At 36.3% G+C, this 26,382-nt stretch overlaps 1 protein-coding gene across 5 annotated transcripts in view; it reads left to right on the plus strand.

The window, feature by feature from the left end:
- RFX7 (regulatory factor X7) overlaps positions 1-26,382 on the plus strand; it is a 139,785-nt gene that overhangs the window by 51,944 nt on the left and 61,459 nt on the right. For all 5 annotated transcript variants that reach the window (XM_021094836.1, XM_021094830.1, XM_021094844.1 and 2 more), the window contains one exon: positions 7,634-7,667. In XM_021094836.1, coding sequence (XP_020950495.1) covers positions 7,634-7,667 — 34 coding nt within the window. The remainder of the gene's footprint in view (positions 1-7,633; positions 7,668-26,382) is intronic.

Genomic DNA, 26,382 nt, shown 5'->3' on the forward strand with positions numbered 1-26,382 from the left:
GCTATAGCTTCGATTCAACCCCTAGCCTGGGAATTTGCATATGCCACCAGTATGTGGTCCTAAAAAGAAAAGAAAAAAATTACCATGCTTGGATTTTGCTGAGCATCTTTGGGTATGTAAGATTGTGTTTTTCACAAAATTTGGGAAAATTTTGGCCACTACTGGATATTTCTGTCTCATTGTCTTCTCCAATTGTACATAGTTAGACCAACTTATATTGTACTAAATCAATTGCTGAAGTTCTGTTTATTATTTTGGAGATCTTTTTCTTTCTCCTTTTAGAATCAGTAAGATGTATTGATTTATTTACCAGTTTAGTAACCCTTTTGTTGCCATATCCGATCTCCTTTAAAGTAACCAGTAAATTTTTCATTTCAGATTTTGTCCTTTTTAGTTCTGGAATTTCCATTTGGTTCCATCTCTCAACTGATATTCCCCCCATGTGTACATTTATTATGACCACATTTTCCTTTAAATACTTGAATGTAGTTATAATACTTGCGTCAAAGTCCTCCTCTGCTAATTCTGACATCCAGATCTTTCAGGATTTGGTTTCTATGGGGTGCTTTTTTTCTTGACTCTGGGTCTCTTTTTCCTTTTCCTTCGTTCTGATCAGTTTTGCTTGTGTTAGGGGTATTGTGGATGATATTCGTAGACTTTGGATTCTGTTATTTTTCTCCGATGAGTGGTGGTGGTGGTGTTTTGTTTGTTTGGTCCCTGTAGACAGTTAACAGGGCTGGATCCAAACTCCAACATTATGTCTCCTATGTTAGGCAGCAACAGAGGTCTCAATTCAGATCTTTACACCTTTCAGCTGTTGCTTTTTGCTAGTAATCTTATAGTCTTCCCCAAATGAATGTCATCAAATATTTGGGCATAGTTTATACACAAATCTTGTGGCATTTTTCTTTCTGGGATTTATCTTTCATTTTACAGTGGCTCTTGAGGCCTAGACTTTGTCCTCTGTCCCCTCAGCTGGCAAGAAGGCAGTTGAGTGATGGTTGCTGTGAGGGTAGAAAAGTGCTCTTAAGCAACAGCCTTATAAATACAAATCCTGACCAGTGCAGGTCCTTCTTTTTTTTAATTCTTTTTTTCTTTTTTGCACCCAGGTGGTATATGGAGGTTCCCAGGATAGGGGTTGAATCAGAGCTACAGCTACGGCCTATATCACAGCCACAGAAACATCAGATCGGAGCCATGTCTTTGACTTACACCACAGCTCATGGCAAGGCTGGATCCTTAACCCACTGAACGAGGCCAGGGATCAAACCTGCAACCTCATGGTTCCTAGTTGGATTCGTTTCCACTGTGCCACGACAGGAACTCCTGCAGTTCCTTCTTTTAAAGATGACTTCCCTCCTGTTGCTACCTGCTTTTGGTCATTCTCTTTTAATGTTTGTTTTTATATTTTGTCCCCTGTATATAATTGTTATGTGTGGGAAGGTTACTTTAATATAGGATACCTTGCCATTATTCAAAGCAGAACATTACAGTATTGAACCATTATTTAATTTTTATTTATTTTTTTTTATTTTCCCACTGTACAGCAAGGGGATCAAGTTATCCTTACATGTATACATTACATTTTTTTCCCCACCCTTTGTTCTGTTGCAACATGAGTATCTAGACAAAGTTCTCATTGCTATTCAGCAGGATCTCCTTGTACATCTATTCTAAGTTGTGTCTGATAAACCCAAGCTCTCGATCCCTCCCACTCCCTCCCCCTCCCATCAGGCAGCCACAAGTCTCTTCTCCAAGTCCATGATTTTCTTTTCTGAGGAGATGCTCATTTGTGCTGGATATTAGATTCCAGTTATAAGTGATATCATATGGTATTTGTCTTTGTCTTTCTGGCTCATTTTACTCAGTATGAGATTCTCTAGTTCCATCCATGTTGCTGCAAATGGCATTATGTCATTCTTTTTTATGGCTGAGTAGTATTCCATTGTGTATATATACCACCTCTTCCGAATCCAATCCTCTGTCGATGGACATTTGGGTTGTTTCCATGTCCTGGCACATGCGGGTGCATGTGTCTCTTTTAAGTAGAGTTTTGTCCGGATAGATGCCCAAGAGTGGGATTGTGGGATCATATGGAAGTTCTATGTATAGATTTCTAAGGTATCTCCAAACTGTTCTCCATAGTGGCTGTACCAGTTTACAAACCCACCAACAGTGCAGGAGGGTTCCCTTTTCTCTACACCCCCTCCAGCACTTGTTATTTGTGGACTTATTAATGATGGCCATTCTGACTGGTGTGAGGTGGTATCTCATGGTAGTTTTGATTTGCATTTCTCTTATAATCAGCGATGTTGGGCATTTTTTCCTGTGTTTGCTGGCCATCTCTATATCTTCTTTGGAGAAATGTCTATTCAGGTCTTCTGCCCCATTATTTAATTTTAATTGAGTCAGTCGAGACATACGTTATTCAAGGAGTATTTTGGGAAATTGTCATACATTAGGAATATTGCAATTTGTTTTATTAAATTTTGGAAACAAAATCTTGAAACAGAAAAAGGACATCTATTATCACTGCTACTCTTCACTATTAGAGATTTTAGCCAGGTAATTAGAAGAGGGAGGACGAAGAGGCATAAAGATTGGAAAGGAAGGAGTTTCCATTGTGGTGAAAAATGAATCCAACTAGTATTCATAAGAATGCGGGTTGATCCCTGGCCTTGCTCGGTGGGTTAAGGATCTGGCATTGCCGTGAGCTGTGGCATAGGTTGGCAGCTGTAGCTCTGATTTGACCCCTGGCCTTGGAGCTTCCATATGCTGCAGATGCAGCCCTAAAGAAGGAAAAAAAAAAATTGGAAAGGGAAGAAAGACATTTTCATTAAGTGTAAATGAAATTACTATCCGTAAGAGAATCTACATACTATTAGAACCAATAAGAATTTAGGAAGGCTGCTGGATTGGATATAACATCAGCATAGAATACCAGTAGTTTTTCTGCACATCAGCATGTGTATTAGCAAAAGCCAATTAGAAGTGGAGAAAATGATACAGTTTACAATAATCTCTGCAGGCCAACTAGGACTCTCCAACAAAAAAATACAGAGAAAATTACAAGACATTTTTAAGGACAGGCAAGAATAGATTCAGATTATTAGTCAGCTCCTCCAGTTCAATCTATACCATCTGTTTTACTGTTCAATTTAATCTTAGTATTTGGAGTTCCTGTCATGGTTCAGTGGTTAATGAACCCTGCTAGTATCCATGAGGATGTGGATTCGTTCCTTGGCCCTGCTCAGTGGGCTGAGGATATGGCGTTCCCGTGAGCTGTGGTGTAGGTTACAGGTACAGCTCAGATTCCCCATTGCTGTGGCTGTGGCGTAGGCTGGCAGCTGTGGCTCCGATTCAACCCCTAGCCTGGGAACTTCCATATGCTGCAGGTGTGGCCCTAAAAAAAAAAAAAAAAGACCAAAAAAGAAAAAAAAATCTTAGGGCTTTTGTTGATTTGAAAAAAAGGAAACTCACCTGATAATTGGAGGTCCAAGAATGATCAAGACTGTCCTGAAAAAGGTTGAGGAATGTCATGCAAATTCAAATTCAAAGTGTAGTGTTTGTTCAGACAAATAGATTAAGAATAAAACTGGAAAAAAAAAAGGCTAGTAACAGATTCAAGCTTATATATAAACTTGGCATAATCAGTTGGCTTGCCAGATGAAAGAAGTGTGTGTGTGTGTGTGTGTGTGTGTGTGTGTGTGTGTACAATATAAATATGTAAAATACCAAATAGGAATAGATTCTGACTAGAATAAAGATCAAAATCTAAAAAAATTAACTTTAGGAGTTCTCACTGTGGCATTCTCTCTGAGGCAGTGCAGGTTCCATCCCCAGCCTGGCATGGTGGGTTAAGGCTCCAGCGTTCCAACAGCTGTGACATACATACCAGCTGCAGCTCAAATTCGATCTTCTATATGCTGCTGGTACAACCAAAAAAAAAAGCTAACCTCAAAAATTTTAGATTGAAATATAGCATGTCTTTAAAACCTTAGATAGGAGTTCTCTTGTGATGCAGTAAGTTTAGGATCTGGTGTTTTGCTGTGGGGCAAGTTTGATCCCTGGCCTGGGAACTTCTGCATGCCACAGGCACAGCCCCCAAAAAAGAAAAAACACAAAAACCTTAGCTAAATAGTATTTCTTACAACAAAAACACAATTCATAAAGAATTAATACATTTCACTAAATCAAAAATTTTAACTAAGTTATTAAAATGTATCATTAACAAAGTTAAGGTAAATATATGTAACAAACAAAGGGTTAGTATCCAGAATATATAAAGAACTACTATAATTTAATAAGAAATCCGGAATTCCCGTCTTGGCACAGCGGAAACCAATCCAACTAGGAACCATGAGGTTTCGGGTTTGATCCCTGGCCCCGCTCAGTGGTTAAGGATCACAGCATTGCCAATGAGCTGTGGTGTAGGTCACGGATGCAGCTCAGATCTGGCATTACTGTGGCTCTGGCTTAGGCTGGCAGCTGTAGCTCTGATTTGACCCCTAGTCTGGGAACTTCCATATGTCTTGGGTGCGGCCCTAAAAAGACTAAAATAAAAAATAAAAATTAAAAAAAAAAAAAGGAAAGAAATCCATCAACTTCACTTAAAAATGGGCAAAAGAGGAGTTCCCGTCGTGGCTCAGTGGTTAACAAAACCGACTAGCAACCTTAAGGGCTCAGGTTCAATCCCTGGCCTTGCTCAGTGGGTTAAGGATCTGGCGTTGCCATGAGCTGTGGTGTAGTTTGCAGATATGGCTTGGATCCCAAGTTGCTGTGGCTGTGGCTGTGGCTGTGGCGTAGGCCAGCAGCTATAGCTCCGATTCAGCCCCTAGCCTGGGAACCTCCATATGCTGTGGGTATACCTACAGAAGTATATACTCTGTTCTTAAGTGGTCCCAGTTTTTCCAGAGAGTTTTCTTCATATGGGGGAATGAGTGTCTTGTTATTCATTCATTCAACAGATTTTATTGAACATCTAACATGTGCCAGGTGATAATACAGCAGTGAGCAAAACAGTTAAAGCCTGCTCCCATTAAGTTTAAATTATAGTCAAGAAAGAAAGCCAGTAGACACATAAATTAATAAAAACATAAAATGACTGGTGGTAAATAAAATAATGTAAAGCAGGGTAAGAGGGATAGTGATAGAGAGTATTTTACATGAGGAATTAGTTAGGGAAGCAGTATCTGTGAAAGATAATGAAGCATAGTCATAAAGAAAGTGAACAAATAAGTTATATGGAAGAAGAATCTTGGAGGCTGACAGAAAAAGCCAGTGCAAGGCCCTACTCTTGCCTTGAGAAGCAGCTTGGAGGCCAGGGGTAGATGAATGAGTAGACTACTATGAGATGAGACTAGAAAGACAACAGAGTTGGGTCGTGCAGGGCTTTGTTGTCCATGATAAAGACCATGGAGCAAAGGACTAAATGTGGTGGACCATATCACTCTGGTTGAGAATAGTCCACACAGAGTTGGTGGTGGGGGTATGAAGATAAAAGCAGGAAGACCAATTAGAAAGTTATTGTAACACTTTAGAAAAGAAATGATGGTTTAGACCAAGGTGGTGAGATATAGTTGGATTCTTGATATATTACTTTTTAGAAGCAATTCTTTCTTTAAAAAAAGTTTATTAACCTATAGTTGTACCAGTTAATAGTTTGTACCAGTTTCTTCTGTACAACAGTGACTTAGTCATATATATATACACATATTATATTATATATACATACACATATATAATATATACCTATATTATATATATATATACTCACACATGTATATACACTTTTTTTTAAATATTGTCTTCCATCATAGTCTATCCCAGAAGGTTTGATATAGTTCCCTGTGCTATACAGTAGGACCTCATTGCTTATCCATTCTAAATGTAATAGTTTGTCTGATTCTAACAGCAAGTCTCCATTGGCCAGTCATTCCATATACCTCAGTGTGCATATGCCAGTCCCAAACCCCCAGTCCATTCCCCTCCCAAACCTGTTCGCTTTGGAAACCGTAAGTTTTTCAAAGTCTTTGAGTGTTTCTGTTCTACAAATAAGTTCATTTGTATCCCTTTTTTTTTAAGATTCCACATATAGGTAATACCATATGATGTTTGTCTTTCACTGACTAACTTCACTTAGTATGATAGTTTCCAGGTCCATCTGTGTTGCTGCAAATAGCATTATTTCATTCTTTTTTGTGGCTGAGTAGCATCCCCACTGTACATATATACCACATCTTCTTAATCTATTCATCTGTCAGTGACTCTTTCCATGTTCTGATTATTGTGAGTAGTGCTTCCATGAACATAGGGGTGCATGTATCTTTTTGAATTATAGTTTTTGGTTAGGTATATACTCAAGAGTGGGATTGTTTAATCGCAATTCTTAATCTATAGGATACCCTCTTAACTCAGGGAAACTGTGGGAGTTATTAAGAAGAACAGCACATTTTAGCTGCTAATGAGTGAGAAGCTATACACACAATCCCAAAATATTTAAAACTTCTAAAAGACCTATGGGATTGTGAGAAGGGTATTTCATGTTCTCTTACCTAGAGGTGTAATTTCTTTTTCTTTTAGTCATTCTCAACCTTGCAATTGAACTTAATCCAGTCATTCTTTGTTATTTAAAAAAATGAAATTTGGAAATTCAAGTACAGGTATAAAGTTTTGAGGTTACTGATTGCATTAACTGAATTATGATTTTAAATACTGATTTTTGCTTACTCTACAGACTAACTATATAGCTAGATACAAAGGTAAATAGCTACTTTTTAAGCATTTATTTGGCTCTAGAACCTTTTATGGAAGATAATTTGGTTTTTAACATCTTTTAAAGATTGTATATAAACTGTCTGAACTTATGCATGATTTCATTGCTTTTGCACTTTAGTAAAATCCAAATGACAATTCAGTTATTTTATACTGGCTTCATTTGTATTATATATTAATTGCTCACTTATATTCAGTAGTTCAGTTAAATTGACATATAGGGACTTTTTGTGTTATTTATTTCTATATATAGTCTTTGCCAATTTATTACCATATTAGCTAATCTTTATTATTACTTTTATGTCCTCGGATTACTTTCTTGGATGTGTGTGTGTGTGTGTGTGTGTGTGTGTGTGTGTGTACAGGAAAGCAAGAAAGAAAGGAGGGGAAAAGAACCTACTTTGTAACAAGCCGTTCGAAACACAGATAGTATTATACCATTATGGGTTTTAAATGATAAATAAATTGTTGCCCAGAGTGGCAGGCATACAGTAAAAAATCTTAATTCATTGTTAAGTTATTTCTATGTGTAATAATACATCTATACTTTATGTATCATTAGAAACTTAATTGTTTATTCAGAACATCTACAACATTAACAATAGAGTGACTATAGCAGTGAACTCAGAAAATATTCTCATCATGCTTTAGGATTGAATTTAGTCCAGTGAGTGAGAAATAGATTTTTTTTTTTGCTTTGTGAAAAAAATGTAGTTTTAGGGTATAATGCCTAATCCTAATAAGGAGCTTTACTTATTTTTTCATAGTATGGGTAATGAATTACCATGTCTGTTTGAGAATATTTTGAAAATTTAATAAATTTATCATTCTTATTAACCTAACTTTCTTTTTCTTTTAGCAAAACTATACAATCTAAAGTGGACTGCATTTTGGTAAGTAAAATAATTTTAAACTTCTTTTGTTATGTTTCTTTCCAGTATGTAAAATATATTATTTTGAGTAAATATTTATTTTAAGTATAACTCAATTTTAGTGAATAAAATTTGACCTTTAATTATAACTCTAGGAGTGAACTGGCTATATGCTATCTAGATACTTTCCTATATCTCATAAATAATGAAATCCTAATCTGAGGCAAATGCATATTTTGAAGCTTAACTCACTAAAGATCACTTCAGCATTTAATAAAGTGAATATTTTCTTTTGTAATAATTCTTAAAGAATTTATTTTAAAAAATTTAAGATGGAGTTCCCGTCATGGTGCAGTGGTTAACGAATCCGACTAGGAACCATGAGGTTGCGGGTTCAATCCCTGCCCTTGCTCAGTGGGTTGAGGATCCAGCGTTGCCGTGAGCTGTGGTATAGGTTGCAGACGCGGCTCAGATTCCGCGTTGCTGTGGCTCTGGTGTAGGCCGGTGACTACGGCTCCAATTCGACCCCTAGCCTGGGAACCTCCATATGCCGCAGGAGCGGCCCAAGAAATGGCAAACAGACAAAAAAAGAAAAAAAATTTAAGATGTTCGATGGATTAGTTTTGTTATGATAGCATATTTTTCATATTTGGGTTGCTAGACTTCAAAATGGCCAAAATAATAGTTTACGTTTAGTTTGGATCTTACAGATTATAATAATTTGTTAAATGAAAGCTTTTAAAAATACTTCATTGGTAAGTTTTTGTTCCATCTACCTTTTTTTTTTGGGTTGCTGGGCTTCATGAATTAAAGTCACAAAAATATTTTAAATTTGGGTTGTATTTGTAGTTCCCTAGATCTACTGTTAAACATATGAAGGAAGACATCTGCTGCTACTGACACTACTGGAATAGTACTGACTTCTTTCATGGAAATCTTTATTAATGGAATATGCCCTAGGCTCTAGAATATTCATCGAGTTTTGCACTGTTAGGTTTCCCACAATGTCACTATAGTTAGTCCTTTCTGCTTGTGATGTCAGAACTTTCTTATTCAGGTGTAGGTCTTCTTTATAAGCCAACTTTTTTTTGTTGGGGAACAAGGGTCTGTAGTGTCTGGTGCTGAAATAGTATGTGATCTTCTTATATTATTATTAGCTTCTAGGTAGATGAATAAATAAGAGTATTTGATAGAAAAGAGGTAATTTGGTCAGTTCTCCTATGCCTTTCCAACCTGATAGTTGAGAAAGAGGACTTTGTGGGGATGTTTTCCCCTTTTCCTTTCACTTACTCTTTATTATCTTTTTTTTTTTTTTCTTTCTCTACAACCCTTGGAAATAGATAATCTTGTTACTTCCCTTTTACAAATGAAGAAACTGATGCTTTAGCATTTACTTGAAAAAAAATAATTATTGAGCACCTCTGTCTTCCAATGCTAGATATAAGGGATACAAAATAAAAAGGACGTTCTTCCTTGCCCTCAAGGAATTCAGTATGTTAACATACATTCAGTAGTGCTCTTAAGACCTCAGAAAGCTGTGACTGGGGATGGAGGCGTGACCCCACCCCTGAGCATTTTCTGATTGTCCCAGCTCTTAAGAGTCTCATTGTTTATTGATCTCTCAGTAATTATTGCCTAATTAGTCTGTGCTAGACCCTGTTCTGGGTGTCAGAATGCAATGGTAAACAAGGCCACTTGCTTTTCATATCTAAGACCATCTGCTTTTTTGTTGTTGTTGTTAGTATCTGGAATACTGTTGGGGAATTATACAGTTTTTTTTCCTTTTAATTGAGAATATTGAGGTAGAAGACTGGTATAATTGATTAAATATGGCATTTATAAAATCCCAAATAAGAACAAAAAGTTTTTTAATCTTTTAGGAGTTCAGAAGTGTTTATATTTTAGCATGAGTGTTAAAGTTTTATGTACTTGATAAACAGGATAGTAAGATGTCTCTCCTCACGAACTTTACATTTTACTGAATGAAATAGACATTGAATGAATGGTAAAATTAGTAAGCATATTAGCTTCAGATAATGATAAATGCCATTAAAAAATTTTTAAAAGACAAGTGGAGACAACTGATGGTGGGTAGAGTAACCTTAGATTGGGTGATTGGGAAAAGTGTCTTTGAGGAAATGACATCTGAGAGGAGACCTGAAAAATAAGAAGCCAGTCTTGTGTAAGGATCTGCCTATGGCACATTAGGCAAAGGGAACAATAATAACAAATATTTTGAAGCAGGGATGTCTGGGGTATTTGAAGAATATGAAGAACTCGGTGTGCTAGAATTTAAGAAGGGAAGAGAAGATGATAAATAAAAAGTTCAAATAGGGCTTATTTAGCTATGGAAAATAGTTTAGATTTAATTGAGTACACGGAAAGCCAATTTAAAAGCTTTAAGTAAGGAGATTACTATGGTCCTGGTATTTTGTTTGTTGTTTGCTTTTTGTTTTTTGATTTGTATACTCTTTGTTGTATGGGAATAACTGGGAAAACCAGTTAGGCTATTAGAAAAGTCCAGATGAGAATGTGTGTAGCTCTCACTCTGATAATGGCAGTGGAAAATGGGGAAAAATAGATGGATTTTTGGATATAAAGGCATATATATTTTGGATATAAAGCCAATAGGTCTTCCTTGCTGATGTTTTGAATATGGAGGAAAAAGCAGAAAGGAATTAAGGATAATTTATTTGCTGTAAAGGATTTCCTTTAGTATTTCCTATAAAGCAGGTTTGCTCATAATGAATTCTCTTGATCTGTATTTATCTGTAAATGTCTTTATTTTACCTTCTGTTTTTAAAGATAGTTTTGCTATGTATAGAATTCTTGATTAACAGGAATTTTTTTTTTTAGTTTCATCTCTTTGAATATGTCATTCCACTGCTTTTTGGCCTTCATTGTTTCTGATGAGAAGTCAGTCATTAATCATACATTTTCTGGTACATGAGTTGTTTTTCTCTTGTTGCTATGTCACTATCAGGATTCATTAATAAATTTCATTCACTTGTTCACTCATCCACCTATACTTGCTTTCAATAGTTTGGCTAATATATGTGTAGGTATGAATCACTTTGTGTTTATCTGATTTGGGGTTTGCTGATTTTGCATCTGTAGGTTAATCTGATTTGGGGAGGTTTTCAGCCATTATTCCTTCAAATACTTTTTCTGTTCCTTGGATTCTCCTCTTCTTAGGAAGCTACCATTGCCCAGATGTCAAAATGATTGATTTTATCCCTCCAGTCCCTGGGGCTTTTTTTTTTTTTTTTTTTTTTTTCTGATTATCTCTCTCTGTATTCTAGTTTCTATATTTTTACTAAGATTCCCTATAATTTGATTCATTGTCATCATGTTTTCCTTTTTGTGTCTAATCATGGGCCACATCCTCCTGGTAACACTACTATACATGTGGAATAAGTCATAGGAAAAGCCCCAGGCAAGAGTAAAATAGACGCAGTTATTACTTGAAATTCACCATTTTTAATGATTAAACACTTCTCAGTATGTTGCCTTTTATCAGTTTCCGAAACTAAAATCATTCTTTTTGACCATTTGCATAATTTTAGAATTATTTTGAGGGGAGGATTTCTTGGCCTATTCATTCCACCTGTTATAGACATCTTAACTTTCTTGCAAAGATTTCATCATGTTTTCTTCTAAAAATTTTTATAGCTAAAACCAATTCTATTAAGTTTGTGAACATTGAGATTTAAATTTGTGTTTGGTGAACTGTAGTCTTTATATTTTACCATATGGATAGATAGCCAGTTGTTCCAGAACAGCACCATTTGTTGAAAAGTCTTCCCTTCCCCAGTCACTTCCTACATCAAAAATCATTACATTTGGGTCTTTTGCTAGTCTGTTTATTCCATCAGTTGCTATCTCTTTTCATTATGACATCACCACATTGTCTTGTTTATGGTAGCTTTGTTAGAAAGTCTGGACATTAGGTAATACAATGATTAAAATTTTTTGGTATTTCCATACAAATTTTAGAATAATCTTTTCAATTTCTATCACAAAACAAATCTACTGGGGGAGTTCCCATCATGGCTTAGTGGTAATGAACCCAAGTGGTATCCATGAGGACGCAGGTTCAATCCCTGGCCTGCCTCAGTGGGTTAAAGATTTGGCATTGCCATGAGCTGTGGTGTAGGTTGCAGACGCAGCTCGGGTCCTGCATTGCTGTGGCTCTGTTGTAGGCTGGCAGCTGCAGCTCTGATTCAACCGACCCCTGGCCTGGGAACTTCCATATGCTGTGGGTATGGCCCTAAAAAGACTAAATAAACAAATAAATAAATAAATAATTTTAAAAACGAAGCAGGACTACTGTGATTTGTTTGGTATTACAGGGAATTTATAGATCAATTTGGGACCAGTTGACATCTTAATGACAGGTTTTCTGATTCATGGGCATGGTATCTCCATATTAATTGGTTCTTATATAATTTCTCTCAGCAGTGTTTTATAGTTTTCTGTGTGTAGGTTTTATATATATTTTGCTTAAGTTATTCCTGAATATTTTAAGATTTGGAATGTTAGCATGAATGGCATTGGAAAATGTTTGTTACCCAGTGTTTGTTGCTAATATTTATATTATAGTATACAAGCTAAGTTCACATAGAAGATGGTGAGTTTTTTGGATTTTATACCAAACCAATCATATTATCCATGAATATATCTAAATATTTATTCATTTTTCTCACCTTATTGCACAGCTTCTGTCTCTAGTTCAATATTGAATAGAAATTGTGAGAATTGGATTTCCTTTCCTTGTTGTCAGGGAAAGCCATTTCTTCATTCACCTTATAATATGATGTTGTTAGCATTAGCTTTTTTATGAATTCTCTTTTCAAGTTGGGCACATTCCCTTCTGTTCCTATTTTGCTAAGAAGGTTTTCTCATTATAAATACATACTGGATTTTTTCAAATTATTTTTCTGTGCTTATTGAAATAATCACATGGTACTTATCCGTTATTCTGTAACATGGTGGATTATACTGTTTGATTTTCCAAAATCAGCATCTTTGCATTCCCCTGATAAACTGCATATGGTACATATACTTCCATGTGTTACATTATACTTTTATATGTTGCTCCATTGGATTTGCTAATTTTTTAAAAGACTGTCATCTGTGTTCATTAGGGCTTTTGATCTGCTTTCTTCTTCTTTTTTTTTTAGTCTTTTCTTTTTGTCTTTTCCAGGGCCACACCCATGGCATATGGAAGTTCCCAGGCTAGGGGTCTGATTGGAGCTGTAGCCACTGGCCTACACCAGAGCCACAGCAATGCCAGATCCGAGCCACGTCTGCAACATACACTGCAGCTCACGGCAACGCCAGATCCTTAACCCACTGAGCAAGGCAAGGGATCAAACCCGCAACCTCATGGTTCCTAGTTGGATTCATTAACCACTGAGCCACAATGGGAGCTCCTGCTTTTTTCTTGTAATATCTTTTTGTTTTTGATATCTGGGTAAAGTTTGCTTCGTGTAATGATTTTGGAGGTTTTTTCCCTTTATTTTCTGAATGAATTTTTTAGAATTAATATTATTTCTTCTTTAAATGTTTATGATAGATTTCACTAGTGAAACTATCTAGAAAAGGGTTCAGTTATAAACTCAGTTTCTTTATTATAGAGTTATTAAATTGTTAAATTTCTTCTTAATGCAGTTTTGGTATTTGTGTCATTCAAGGAATTTGTTCATTTTGCCTGTGTTAGTGAATTTGTTATTATAATGTAGTTCACAGTATTTCTTTGTCCTTTACTATCTGTAGGATTTGTAGCAGTTTCTTCTCATTTCTGATAATGAAATGTATCTTCTTTCTTTTTTATCAATCAATTTAGCTAGAGGTTTAATAATTTTATAAATAAAATCAATTATATTTAATAATTTTATTACTTTATCAAGTTTTGACTTTATTTTCTTTCCTGTTTGTCAGTTTTCCATTTTGTTTCTTTCTTCTCTACTATGTATTCTATGTTTTCTTCTGCTTACCTTGGCTTTAATTTACTCTTTATTTTCTTGTCCTTCAACAAGGAAGCTTTAAACTTTTTTTTTTTTCATTGTAAGAGTTTAATGATGTAGATAATCCTCTAGGCACTGGTTTAGCTTTATTCCATAAATCTTGTTATGTTTTCGTCATCATTCAGTTAAATTTTTTGTCTGTTTTCCATTCTGACTTATTTGTACCCATGGAACACTTAGATATAGGCTGATCAGTTTCAGAGTATTTATTGAATCTTGTCTGTGGTATATCTTAGTGAATATTTCACATGTACTTGAAAAGAATTTATATTCTACTGTTATTGGCTCGACTGCTCTCTCTCTTTCTCTCAATCTATCCATCTATGTATCATATACATATATATTCTTATATATATCTCAGTTGGATCCAGTTGGTTATTGTTTTTTTCCTGATATTTTTCCTTTCTGATTTATTTTTTACTTGTTACTTCAGTTACTGTGAGGGATGCTAAAATCTCATATTTGTGGTTGTGAATTTTTTTTTCTCTCTGATCCTGTCATGTATTGAAGCTATTAATAAGCATACAACTATTTAGGACTTTTATGTATTCTTCATGACCTGATTCTTTATGATATTTCCATTTTTATCTCTGATAACATTTGATGCTTTTCAAGTCTGCTTTGTCTGATATTACCATTGTACTTCCATCCTTCTTATAATTAATGTTTGTGTGGCTTTTTTCATCCTTTTTCTTTTAAGCAATCTAGATCTTTACAGTTAAAGTGTTTTGTTTTGTTGACAGCACATTCTTGTGTCTTTCTTAACCAATCTGACAAGCTTTGTCTTCTGTGGATGAGTGTGTACATATACCATTTTGCTATTTATCTTCTTGTAGTGTAGGTCTACTATTGATTAATCCTCTCAGTTTTAGTTTTTCTGAAAAAGGTCTTTAATTTCCCTTGATGTACAAAGGATATTTTACTGGGTATAGAATTCTAGGTATTTATTTCTTTCAGCATTTTTGAAATGCAGATCCATTTTCTTTGGGCTTGCATAGACTCTATTGAGAAGTTTGCAGTCATTCTTATCTCTTTTCATTGTATGTAGTGTGTTCTTTTCTCCTCTGTTTTCCTTTAGGATTATTTATTAGTGGTTTTCAGCAATTTTATAGCTTTAATATTGTTTTCTTTGTTTTTCTTCTGCTGGTGGTTTACTGGGCTTCAAACTTGTAAGTTTATACTTTTTCTAAAATTTACATCCATTCAGAAACTCTGCTTCACCCACTTCCATCCTAAGACTTAAACTCTGTATACACTGCACTCTTCAGTAATTTCTCACAGTCACTAAGGCTATGTTTAGGGTTTTTTTTTTTTTTTTTTTTTTCTCTTTTTGCTTCATTTTTAATAATTTCTATTTCTTTATTATCATTATTATTAATCATTAACATCATCAAATTCCTTAATCTTCTTTAAATATCTAATTTGTTATAAATTTCATTCAGTGAATTACCCATTTTTTCTTTATTTGAATTTGTTATTTTTTTTTGAAGTATATTTGATTTATAATGTCATGTTAGTATCCAGTGGACAGCACAGTGATTCAGTTGTTTATGTGTGTGTGTGTGTGTGTGTGTGTGTGTGTGTGTTCCTTTTTAGATTATTTTTCCTTAAAAGTTACTACAAAATATTGAGTATCATTCTGTGTGCTGTACAGTTGGTCCTTGTTGGGAATTATCCATTTTAGATCTTGTAGTTTTTTTTTTCTCTGTTTGGGGCCACACCCACAGCATATGGAGGTTTCCAAGCTAGGGATCAAATCGGAGCTGCAGCTGCTAGCCTACACCACAGCCACAGCAGCATCAGATCCAAGCTGTGTCTGTGACCTACACTACAGTCCATGGCAACGCCAGATCCTTAACCCACTGAATGAGGCCAGGGATTGAACCGCAACCTCATGGTTTGTAGTCGGCTTTGTTTCTGCTGTGCCATGACAGGAACTCCCAGATCTTGTAATTTTTACATTCTAGAAATTTCACTTGTTTTTGTTTTGTTTCTTTTTTTAATATCCTCTATTTCTTTTCTTTTTTTTTCTTTTCTATTTTCTCTTTATGGCTACACCTGTGGCATATGGAAGTTCCTGTACCAGAGGTTCCGTGGTTACCAGCCTACACCAGAGCCACAGCAACACTAGATCTGAGCTGCATCTGCAGCCTGTGCCACAGCTTGTGGCAAACATCCTTAAAATGAGTGAGGCCAGGGATTGAAACCACAGCCTCGTGGACTTTATGTTGGGTTCTTAACTCACTGAGCCACAACGGGAACTCCTATATCCTCTATTTCTTTCCTTGTTAAATCCTTTGGCATGTCTGTTATACCTATTTTAAAGTCTGTTTGCTAAGTATATTATCTCAAGTCTTTTTATTTACTGAATTTTTGTTGGAACTATAGAATCATGTTTTTCTGATTCTTTTCATATCTAGTGATTTTTAGTTTAGTATTTATTTAGGATGTCTCTTTCTTTAAAGTGTATTGAAATTTTCTGTGGCTGGCAGCTAAACTATTTGCAAATTGACTTGATCCTTTTGAGGCTGTCTTTAAGCTTTGTTGGGCTAAGTCTAGAATGGCTAGATTTAGAGCTAGTTCAGCTTTTATACTAAAATATTACCATTCTGGTGTCTATACTGTATTCCTTAGGTGTTGACTAGATCTCTCAGTTCTGTCTGATTGAAATTTGAGCATGTTAGACAGTTATAGTTTCCTCGTAACTCTTTGCCCTGCCTCATGGAGTTTTCCTCTATCCATATACAGCTTAATACTCAGCAATAGATTCCAAATCTACATAGGGCTTTGTATAGATTTTGAAGCTATTTCTGTGTCTTTCTTCTGCTTGGTACATTGCCTTCTCAGTTATGTCAAACGCTGAACTGCCTACTCTCTGTACCACACACAGTTCAAAAGTTGCCTTCAGGAGTTCCCGTCATGGCTCAGCGGTTAATGAATCTGACTAGCATCCATGAGAACACAGGTTTGATCCCTGGCCTCACTCAGTGGGTTAAGGATCTGGGGTTGCCATGAGCCATGGTGTAGATCATAGACACAACTCAGATTCTGAGTTGCTGTGGCTGTGGTGCAGGCCTGCAGCTACAGCTCCGATTCAGCCACTAGCCTGGGAACCTCTGTATGCTGCAAGTGCGGCCCTAAAAAAAAAAAAAAAAAAAAAAAGTTGCCTTCAGATGGAGTCATCTCATTTGCTTTTTTTTCTCTAAGAACATTCCATCCAATGACAGCAGAATGTATGCCTCTGTCTTCAGAAAATGGACAACAAATGTGTTCTAACTTTAGATTCTTTAACTAAAGTTCCTAAACTCATTTCTTCTCCTCCTATTGTCAGCCAATGATTTCACCTCCTACTTCTCTGAGAAAGTAGGGAGATGCAGTATAGATATTCCACAAAATTAATTCCACTTCTTATTCCCAACTCAGTAGTTCCTCACTTGTGTACCTTGTCTTCCTTCCCTTTCTCCCAAAAGAAGAAATATTTTTCTGCCTATTTAGAGGTTGATCTCCTCTGTTTAGGCCCTGGATCCCATCTCGTCTCAGAATTCACTTCATTTATTATCTCTCTTACGGTGTTAGTCTCTCATTTTCTATTGGCCTTTCCCCATTAATAGTTAAGTGCTTATTTTTTTTTCAATCTATAAATAAAGTCCTTCTTTATCTACCACCCTGTCTTCCTCCTTTGTTTTGAAAGAAGAAAGTCAAAGTTTAGTCAGAATGTAGACTGAATTCAGTTTCATGTCTCACCTTCCATTCAGTCTTCTACTCTAGTAACAAATCTTCTCCTAAAAACCACTCCTCTAAAACTTGTGCTTACCAAGGATACCATGACCTCTTATTTTCAAATATGATGGACAATCTCAGTTCCTAATTTGACAACCCATTTTCATTTGACTCTGTTGACCATACTCTTAGCCCCACCTTGTTTTAGTTCATTCTCATTCTTTTAATTCATTAGATGCTACACTATCCTGGTTTTTCTGTTGTCTCTTGGGCTATTCCTTCCCAGTTTCTTCAAGGACCTCTGTTCCACAACCTAAGTCCTCTGCATTCTGTTTGTGTTTGCCCATGGTGATCTCATCTATTTTGAGGGTTTCAATTAATCCCACCATACTCCTAATTATGTATCCTCAGCTTAAGCTCCAGACCCATATAGCCAACTATTATCAATTGATCAATTTTGCTAAGATGTCGCATATGCACTTCAAATTCAACTTTTCCAGAACTAGTCTTACTATATCATATCCCACATTCTGAACCTGTTTGTATTTGTTTCTGTTGCTACTGTAACAGTCATCATAAGCTTGGAGGCTTAAAACAACACAGATTTATTACCTTATAGTTCTATAGGTCAGTAGTCTTACAGTGGTCTCATTAAGATGAGATGAAGGTGTCAGGAGGGCTCAGTTCTTTTGGAGGCTCTAGGTGAGAATCTGATTCTTTTGTCTTTTATAGCTTTTAAATGGCTGCATCTTTAAGGCCAGCAGTGGCTGCTCGAGTCTTTCTTACACTGTCATTCTGGTGTGTCTCTTTTTTGTAGTCAGACGCTCTCAGCTTCCCTTTTATTAGGACACTTACTTCATTGGGCCTACTACCTAATCCAGGATAATGTCCCTATCTCAAAGTCATTGATTTAATCACAGCTGCAAAGTCTCTTTTACCATGTAAGGTAATAGATTCACGGGTTCTAGGGATTAGAGGATTAGGACATGAACATCTTGGAGGGCCATCATTCTTAGTGAATATACTCACATATCCAACCTAAATACCTGATAGTTATTCTTATTTTTATCCTCTTTCTTATCTGCCCACATCTAGTCAGTCACCAAGTCCTATCACTTCCTATCCTATGCCATTTTGTTTATCTCTACTGCTACTCCATTAATCTAGATCATCGTACTTGTTGGAAATACTGCAGCTATTTTCCTGCCTCTCATCTCCCCACTTTCATTCCATTCTTCAGCATCATCGCAGTCATCTTTATAAAACGTGACTCTCTTTATTTTACACCCTCCTTAAGACCTTTTACTGGCTCCCTATTCTGTCTAAGGGACTGAAGAGCCTTCATACTTAGGCTTTACTTTTCTTGTTTAACCTCATCTTTCTCTGCTCCCTCCAAAGACTATCAATAAGCTGTAATGAACAATTATAGAATAAGAGAAGAGAATGTATATGCTCTCTGTCTGGAACAGCAATGCCATTAGAACATTGTATGGTGGTAGAAATGTTCTGTATATGCACTGTTCAATATGGTGGCCACTTCACATATTAGACACATGTAACTATTTATTAAGCACTTGAAATGTGGCTAATGTGACTGAGGAACCAAACTTTTAATTTTACTTTATTTCAATTATTATTATTTTTTTAAATTATTTTTAAATTTAATAGCCACAAGTGGCTAGTGGCAACCTTTTTGGATAGTGCAGATCTAGAACAGTAATTCTCAAGTGGAGGTAGTTTTGCCCCCTCCAGGGAACATTTGACAACATGTAGGGACATTTTTGTTTTTCACACTCAATGTGTTACCAGCATTGAGTGGGTAGAGGACATGTATGCTGTTTAAACGTCCCTCAAACCACAATTCATCACCTTATAAGAGACTTATCAGCCCCAAATTGTCAGTAATGTTAAAGTTGAAAAACTCTGGTCTAGATTATCCTCTCCCTTTTATTTATTTATTTATTTATTTTGGCCATACTGAATTATATTTTAAGATTCATCTCATGAGTCTTTTTTTTTTTTTGGACAGGAAAGTAGGATTTATTGGTGGGCATTAAGGAGGGCACAGTGCCGCCAAGGCTCTCATGAGTGCAGGGCCCGCCATTTGTCCAGGGGGGCTGTAATTAGGGACATACTTGACCCCACAGTCTTCCAGGATAAGCCACTTTTCTGGCACATGCTTTCAAATTCATCTACATTGAAATAAGTAAATCCCCACTTCTTAGAAATTCCCCACTTCTGGCAACCAGGGAACTTGAATTTGGCCCTGAATAGGGCCTCAATCTCATGCTTCTTGTTTTGCAGCTTGGCATAGATGGACATTATGACTTGGCTAATGTGTGCCCTGGCCATCGTGCCTTTGGACTTTCCAAAGGCACTGCACATACTTGTCTAGAGTCTAGACTGGGGACAGCATGCCAGTCATGAATGTCTGCTGGAAAGGGCAGTCTCCAAGGTCTCTTAAGGCAACCTATACAGGCGACAGGCTGCATGCACTACCAAGGAGGCTGCTGTTTGCAGTAAAATTCATCTGCAGTTTGCAGTAAGTTATCACCCGCTGTGGAAAGCCGCCTGTGATTTCCCAGCTCTGAGTTTGATACATCCTTGGTCCTCTAATATCCTGGGCTTACCTCTATTTGTGTTATGTAATCACATCTATGATAGTCATAATTAGAATTTTTATTTGTCCATAGCTTCTTGAGTGTAGGAACATATTCATTGGAGTATGCCAAAAGACACATGAGGTTGATCAATAAATATTTGTTAAATGAATGAATGAGTATAGGCTAACAAATCGATTATTAAGAATATTGCAGCTTAAAATATAAAGAAGTGTTACCACCTTAAGTTGAGACCTTTTAACAAGAAACCATGTACTTGTTAAAATATTTGAATCTATTTGAAATTACTTCACAGTTTGTCCTTAAAAATAGAAATTTGTCTCATTCCTTTAGAGGGAAAGAAATTTTTTTTTCCTAGGGTTCTTCCCTCTCCCCCTTTTCTACTCACCTTAGGTATTTCCCTTCCTCTCACATTAACCTGTAAAAAGATAACCAGCCCAAACCACCACTTCCCCCACTCATTGCCAGAGTACAGATGGGGAGCTAGAACTTTATTGCACAGACTCAGGAAGGATTTAAGCAAGTAAAGTGGGATAAATAGGTCAGAAACTAAGGGAAACTGGCAATATAATAGAATGGCTCTGAGCTGAGGCTACAGAATTAGCAGTCATGTGTTTGAATCTTTGCCCCAACCATTATTGTCTGATTTTGGACAATTTTAACCTATTTTAGTTGCATAAAAGAGGTGATAATAATAATACCTAACCTACCAAGTTGTCATGGATATTAAATGAGGTAACAATAGTACTTCTTACAGGCATACCTTAGAGACATTGTGGATTTGGTTCTAGACCACAGCAGTAAAGTGACTATCACAATAAAGCGAGTCACACAGATTTTTTGGTTTACCAGTGCATATAACAATTATCTTGGAGTTCCCGTCGTGGCGCAGTGGTTAACGAATCCGACTAGGAACCATGAGGTTGCGAGTTCTATCCCTGGCCTTGCTCAGTGGGTTAAGGATCCAGCGTTGCCGTGAGCTGTGGTGTAGGTTGCAGACACGGCTCAGATCCCGCATTGCTGTGGCTCTGGCGTAGGCCGGAGGCTACAGCTCCGATTTGACCCCTAGCCTGGGAACCTCCATATGCTCCGATTTGACCCCTAGCCTGGGAACCTCCATATGCCACGGGAGCAGCCCAAGAAATAGCAAAAAGACAAAAAAAAAAAAAAAAAATTATCTTTACACTATGCTGTAGACTATTAAGTGTGCAAAGCATTATGTCTAAAAAAACTGTACATACCTTAATTAAAAAATACTTTATTGCTAAAAATGGTAACAGTCATCTGAACCTTCAGCTAGTCATAGTAGCAACATCAGAGATCACTGATCACAGATCACTAATAAATTTATAAGAGTGATGAAAAAGGAGTTCCCGTCGTGGCTCAGCAGAAATGAATCTGACTAGGAACCATGAGGTTGCGGGTTTCATCCCTGGCCTTGCTCAGCGGGTTAATGATCCGGCGTTGCTGTGAGCTGTGGTGTAGGCCAGTGGCTACATCTCGGATTAGACCCCTAGCCTGGGAATCTCCATATGCCGCGGGTGCGGGCCTCAAAAAGACAGAAGGACAAAAAAAAAAAAAAAAAAAAAGAATGATGTAAAAGCTTGAAATACTGTGAGAATTAGCAAAATCAAAATACAGATATGAAGCAAGCAAATAAGGCAGGAAAAGTGTTGCTTAACAAAGGGATGCCACACACCTTCCATTTGTAAAAAACCCAGAATATCTGCAAAATGCTATAAAGGGAAGCTCAGTAAAACAAGGTGTGCTTATAGTGTAAATACTATATACTATGTGCTGTATGCTATGGCACATCATAAGCACACATGGCAGCTTCAGTTGGGAATCTCAGTAAAACAAGGTGTGCTTGTAGTATAAATACTGTATACTATGTGCTATATGCTATGGCACATCATAAGCACACATTGCAGCTTCAGTTGAAGCTGTTGTATGTGTAAATTGTTAATACGGATCTAACTGACTTAATTGCCACAAATTTATGTTTCTAAAGTCTAATCATTAGTCAGGGATCACTTTTGATGTTCATTGTCATAGAACTTACCTTTTAAGATTGAATTCTTCCCCTGTGAAACCACTGATGGGAGAGTATTGAATCCCTCCAACAAGAGACTAGAAGATAGAGAAGTTGGGAATCATCTGGCTAAAGTGGTTCAAAAAGCCAGAAGGTGCATATTGTAGATAAGCTCCCAGTATCAACAATTCATGCTCCCTCTCCCACCAGACCTTTGTAGATGCTGTTTCCTCTGCCAGTTGTGTCCTCAGATACCTTCACTTGAATAATTCCTACTCATTTCGAACTTGGCTCAGAAACCTTTTTGGAAAGCTGTCTATCTATATCTAGTAGGAATGCATTGAGCTGCAGATGACAGAAAACTCCAACTATTGATGGTTAAAGAAATAAGAGTTGGTGTCATCTCTTAAGTCCAAAGTTGTGCAGTAACTCAGCAGTGCCACTGGAATTCTAGGATTTTTCATTTTTGCTGTCGTTTGTCCTGTCACATCATTGATGGCTGCTGCACTTCCATGTCTTCTGTCCAAATGCTAAGGCAGGAAGTAGGGAGGAAGGGCAAAAGGGCTTTCTCCCGGGGAGGAAGGGCAAAAGGGCTTTCTTCAGCAACTTCAACCTCCGGGTTAATATCATTTGCAAGGAAAACTAGGCTATAGAATATTTTGTTTTCTAGCCTCTATACCAGAAGACGACAAAGAAGCTAGTTAGCAAGAAAATGTATGAGTCCAGCCTATCTGCCATACCTTCTCATGTTAAAGTCCCCTGTTCTCATGTACTTTACAGAATTGAAGCTCTTACTTTATAACATACTAATCCTCAGATTAATTTGCTTTCTTCCCCCAAAATCAGCTTTTGGTAGTAAGGACTGTGTCTTACAGTCTTTCTATCTCTACTGCCTAGCACAGTGTCTTGTACATGAAAGACACTCAGGAAATATTTGCTGAATGATTATCCACAAATAGTAATTATCAAAAAGAATGTATAATATGCATATAATATCCCCTAAACAGAGGGTTTCTTTGTACTTGTTATTATTAGCATTTATTGAGTATTATCATGTGTCAGACAAGTGCTTTACATATTTTATCATTCAGTCCTCTTAATTTGCCTGTGACATTAATCTGTTATTCCAGTTTTACAAATGAAGATACAGGCTTAGACAGGTTAAATAATTTACTCAAGGTCATAAAACTTGCTAATAGAATTAGGCTTTTAATCCAGATAATCTGACTCCAGAGCCCAGACTTAAAAACTGAGATATATATAACATTTTTAAAGTGTCTGAAATATAAAGTTATTGTATATGAATTTTTAAAAATTTCACTTGTTCTTATAATTAAGAAATGTTCCTGAAAGTTATTATCTACTTTGAAAATATATATGGAAAGAAAAAACTGGCCCCATAATCTTACTGAATTATAGTAGTCATTAATTGAAATGCAGTCTCCTTTTTGCAGGCAGGTTGCTTGAATGCCATTTAAAAATATAATATGCTCACTAAGACAAAATAGCTAAAATGACTTTACAATTTAAATTGATTACAATTGTGACGACTATGGCACTGAGATATACTAGAAGTGAAAAATACAAAATTCTATCTCCTATTTTTAAAGCCTAGTATTTTGCCTGCTTATCAGTAGAGACAAACGAAAATATTTGTAGCATAATTGTAAATAAAGTTTTTGTTAATATTTTCATATTTTTGCAATAAAACAGTTGATTTTTACTCATTTTTAATAATTAACAAGTCTTTAAATATCTCATGAGTTGTTACAATTTTAGATATGTGTCATTATATATTTTTAAAGCTGATATATGTCACTATATATTTGTAAAGCTGATCATAACCAGTTTAATAGTCAAGGCAGAATCTTGCAAAAATTAATAGTCTAGGTTCTATAAAATTTTTCTTCTGTAATGGACACCAGAGTCTATTATTAGTTAAGTCTTAAGAACCAACTTTCTGGGCACACATGAGTTGACTATTATAAAAGCTAAAACCTGAGAAGAGAATCAACAGAGGTACTAAATATTCCATCTAAAAAAATCCTATTTAGCATAGTTCTAAGTTGGTTAGAAACAGGCAGGGGAAGCAGTCTGCAGCAGGTCTATTCATTTGTCATGGATATCTATATGAAAGTTTAACAGTAACTACATTCAGGGTCATATCTGGAACATTGCAGTAGAAAATATTTACTTGTATATAACCTTTCTGTTATCATTTCTTCTTGACTTACAGCATCTTATTCATTAGAACTGTATACTCCAGAGATCCTGGATTTTAAAACATTTGGTTGCTCAGATATGGAGTAGATGGTAATAGCAAGCAGGGTTGGTCCAGCAAATCAAGCATTCTAGTCCTCATGGCCCTGGGAAAAATCAACCTTTGACTCTGTAGATCAGAGGAACCAAACTAGAGATCCACAGACTAGATCAACTCCCACAGAGGTGTTTTGGTTGGCCCACAGTAACATTTTTAGAGTTTCAAATTGGTTGCCTTTGAATTTGAAATTTTAAATTTTTGGGAAAGTTCACAGAAAAAATAGGTACCTGGCTTCTCTGAAAAATTAGGACCCTGAGTCCTTATTTCTACATGACAGGTATTCTCCAATTTTCTTAGTCCCTCAACATAAATGTCTTTCTTACTTGTAGTCTACTTTAATCATTTGCATTACATGCCTGGCCTTTGAGCTTGTGACTCCGGTGTTAAGATTCTTTTGGGGTAAGAATTTCTGAGTGCTATTCTTTACAGGGTTGAGGGAACCGTAATAATACATATGAGGACAGAGAGTGGGAAGACTGCCTATATTTTTGTCTCTTAATTGTGTGGACTTCTGTTACTTCTTGCCCTGCCTTGCCACTATAGCAGCCAGTCAACAGAAATAAAAAGTAGGATAGAACAAAGAATAATTCATGATAACTCTTTTGAGATTCTTTCCTATTGATTTGCCACTTTACTTTCTAATGAAACCTTCCCTGACAGCTCTAGTTTAAATTGTACCCCCTATCAATTCTTTTTTGTATAGCATTTATCATTATCATATAACAAATATTTTTTACTTTTAAATTTTATCATCTGTCTCCCTGGTACTAAAATGTAAGGTCTACATGCCTAAAGTATAGTTGGCTTTCAGTACCTGATGAATGAATGAATGAATATAATCTCATTTAATTTTTTTAGCTTTTCAAATCTATCGTATAGTTAATGTTTTAAGTTAGAAGTCAATTCTTTTAATGTGCCTACTGCAAAAGTGGCTGAATGAGAACTAAAATACATGAAACAAGAGTGTAGGATGTCTGCTTCCTGAGAACCAGACTAATATTATTAGGGTGGGACTTGATAAAATGGATGGCACACTCTCAGAAATAAATTTGAGTAACTCACTCAAGGAATAATTTTTAAGAAGAGGCACACCTCTCCTGCTGCCCTCCAGCCATGGATTTTATTGAAGGGGCATGTATGAGGTGTATATAATTTGAAAAGACTTGTTTCCCCCCTTTCCTCCTTTATGGAAGAAGGCATGCTTTCTCACCTCAGATCCTTGCTATAATGAATACTAAATGATGACCAAGGTCAACTTCCTGATCCAGTCTTACTGAAACTAAAAATTTTGTTTGGAGTATCTCATTAAAATACATACAGTCTTGGAGTTCGCATAGTGACTCATAGGTACTGAACCAGGGGAGTATTCATAAGGATGCCAGTTCGATCCCAGGCATCACTCAGTGGGTTAAGGATCCAGCGTTGCTGTGGCTGTGGTGTAGGCTGGTGGCTGTAGCTCCAATTCGATCCCTAACCTGGAAACTTCAATATGCTGCTGGTGCAGCCCTAAAGCAAACAAAAAAAACCCACAAAAAACATAATAGTTGAAAAAGTCTCATTGTTACAGTAGAAGATAGGATTTATCTTGTGATGTAGCACTGGGGTTAGTTAGTAAAGATCTGGCCCAGAATCCTTTTCCTTTCAGTTACTCGGTGGAGAGAAAATGAGAAGAAATTTTACTTGCCTCGGCAGGGGTTTGGGGGCAGGGGTGCATGCTGACAAAGGGGCTGGATTTAAATATCTAGTTTTGTTTTGTTTCATTTTTGAATATCATAAAAAGAAACCTTCTGCTTAAAGCCATGCCATCCATTTAGAGGAATTTGAACCCTTTATTTTTTATCTGCCTTAAGTACATGAGTTATTTTATCCCTTAGTATGGGAGAACAATATACTTATGTTTTTGGTTTTCTCCTGTTAGGAACTCAGGTGGATTAAATTGCCACCCAGGCCCAAATCATGAGTTCTTGTTAACTTTTTTCTTTCATAATTGAAAAGAACTCTCTAACCATTGTCA

This window comes from Sus scrofa, chromosome 1 (assembly GCF_000003025.6).
Source record: "Sus scrofa isolate TJ Tabasco breed Duroc chromosome 1, Sscrofa11.1, whole genome shotgun sequence".
NCBI classification, from domain to species: Eukaryota; Metazoa; Chordata; class Mammalia; order Artiodactyla; family Suidae; genus Sus; species Sus scrofa.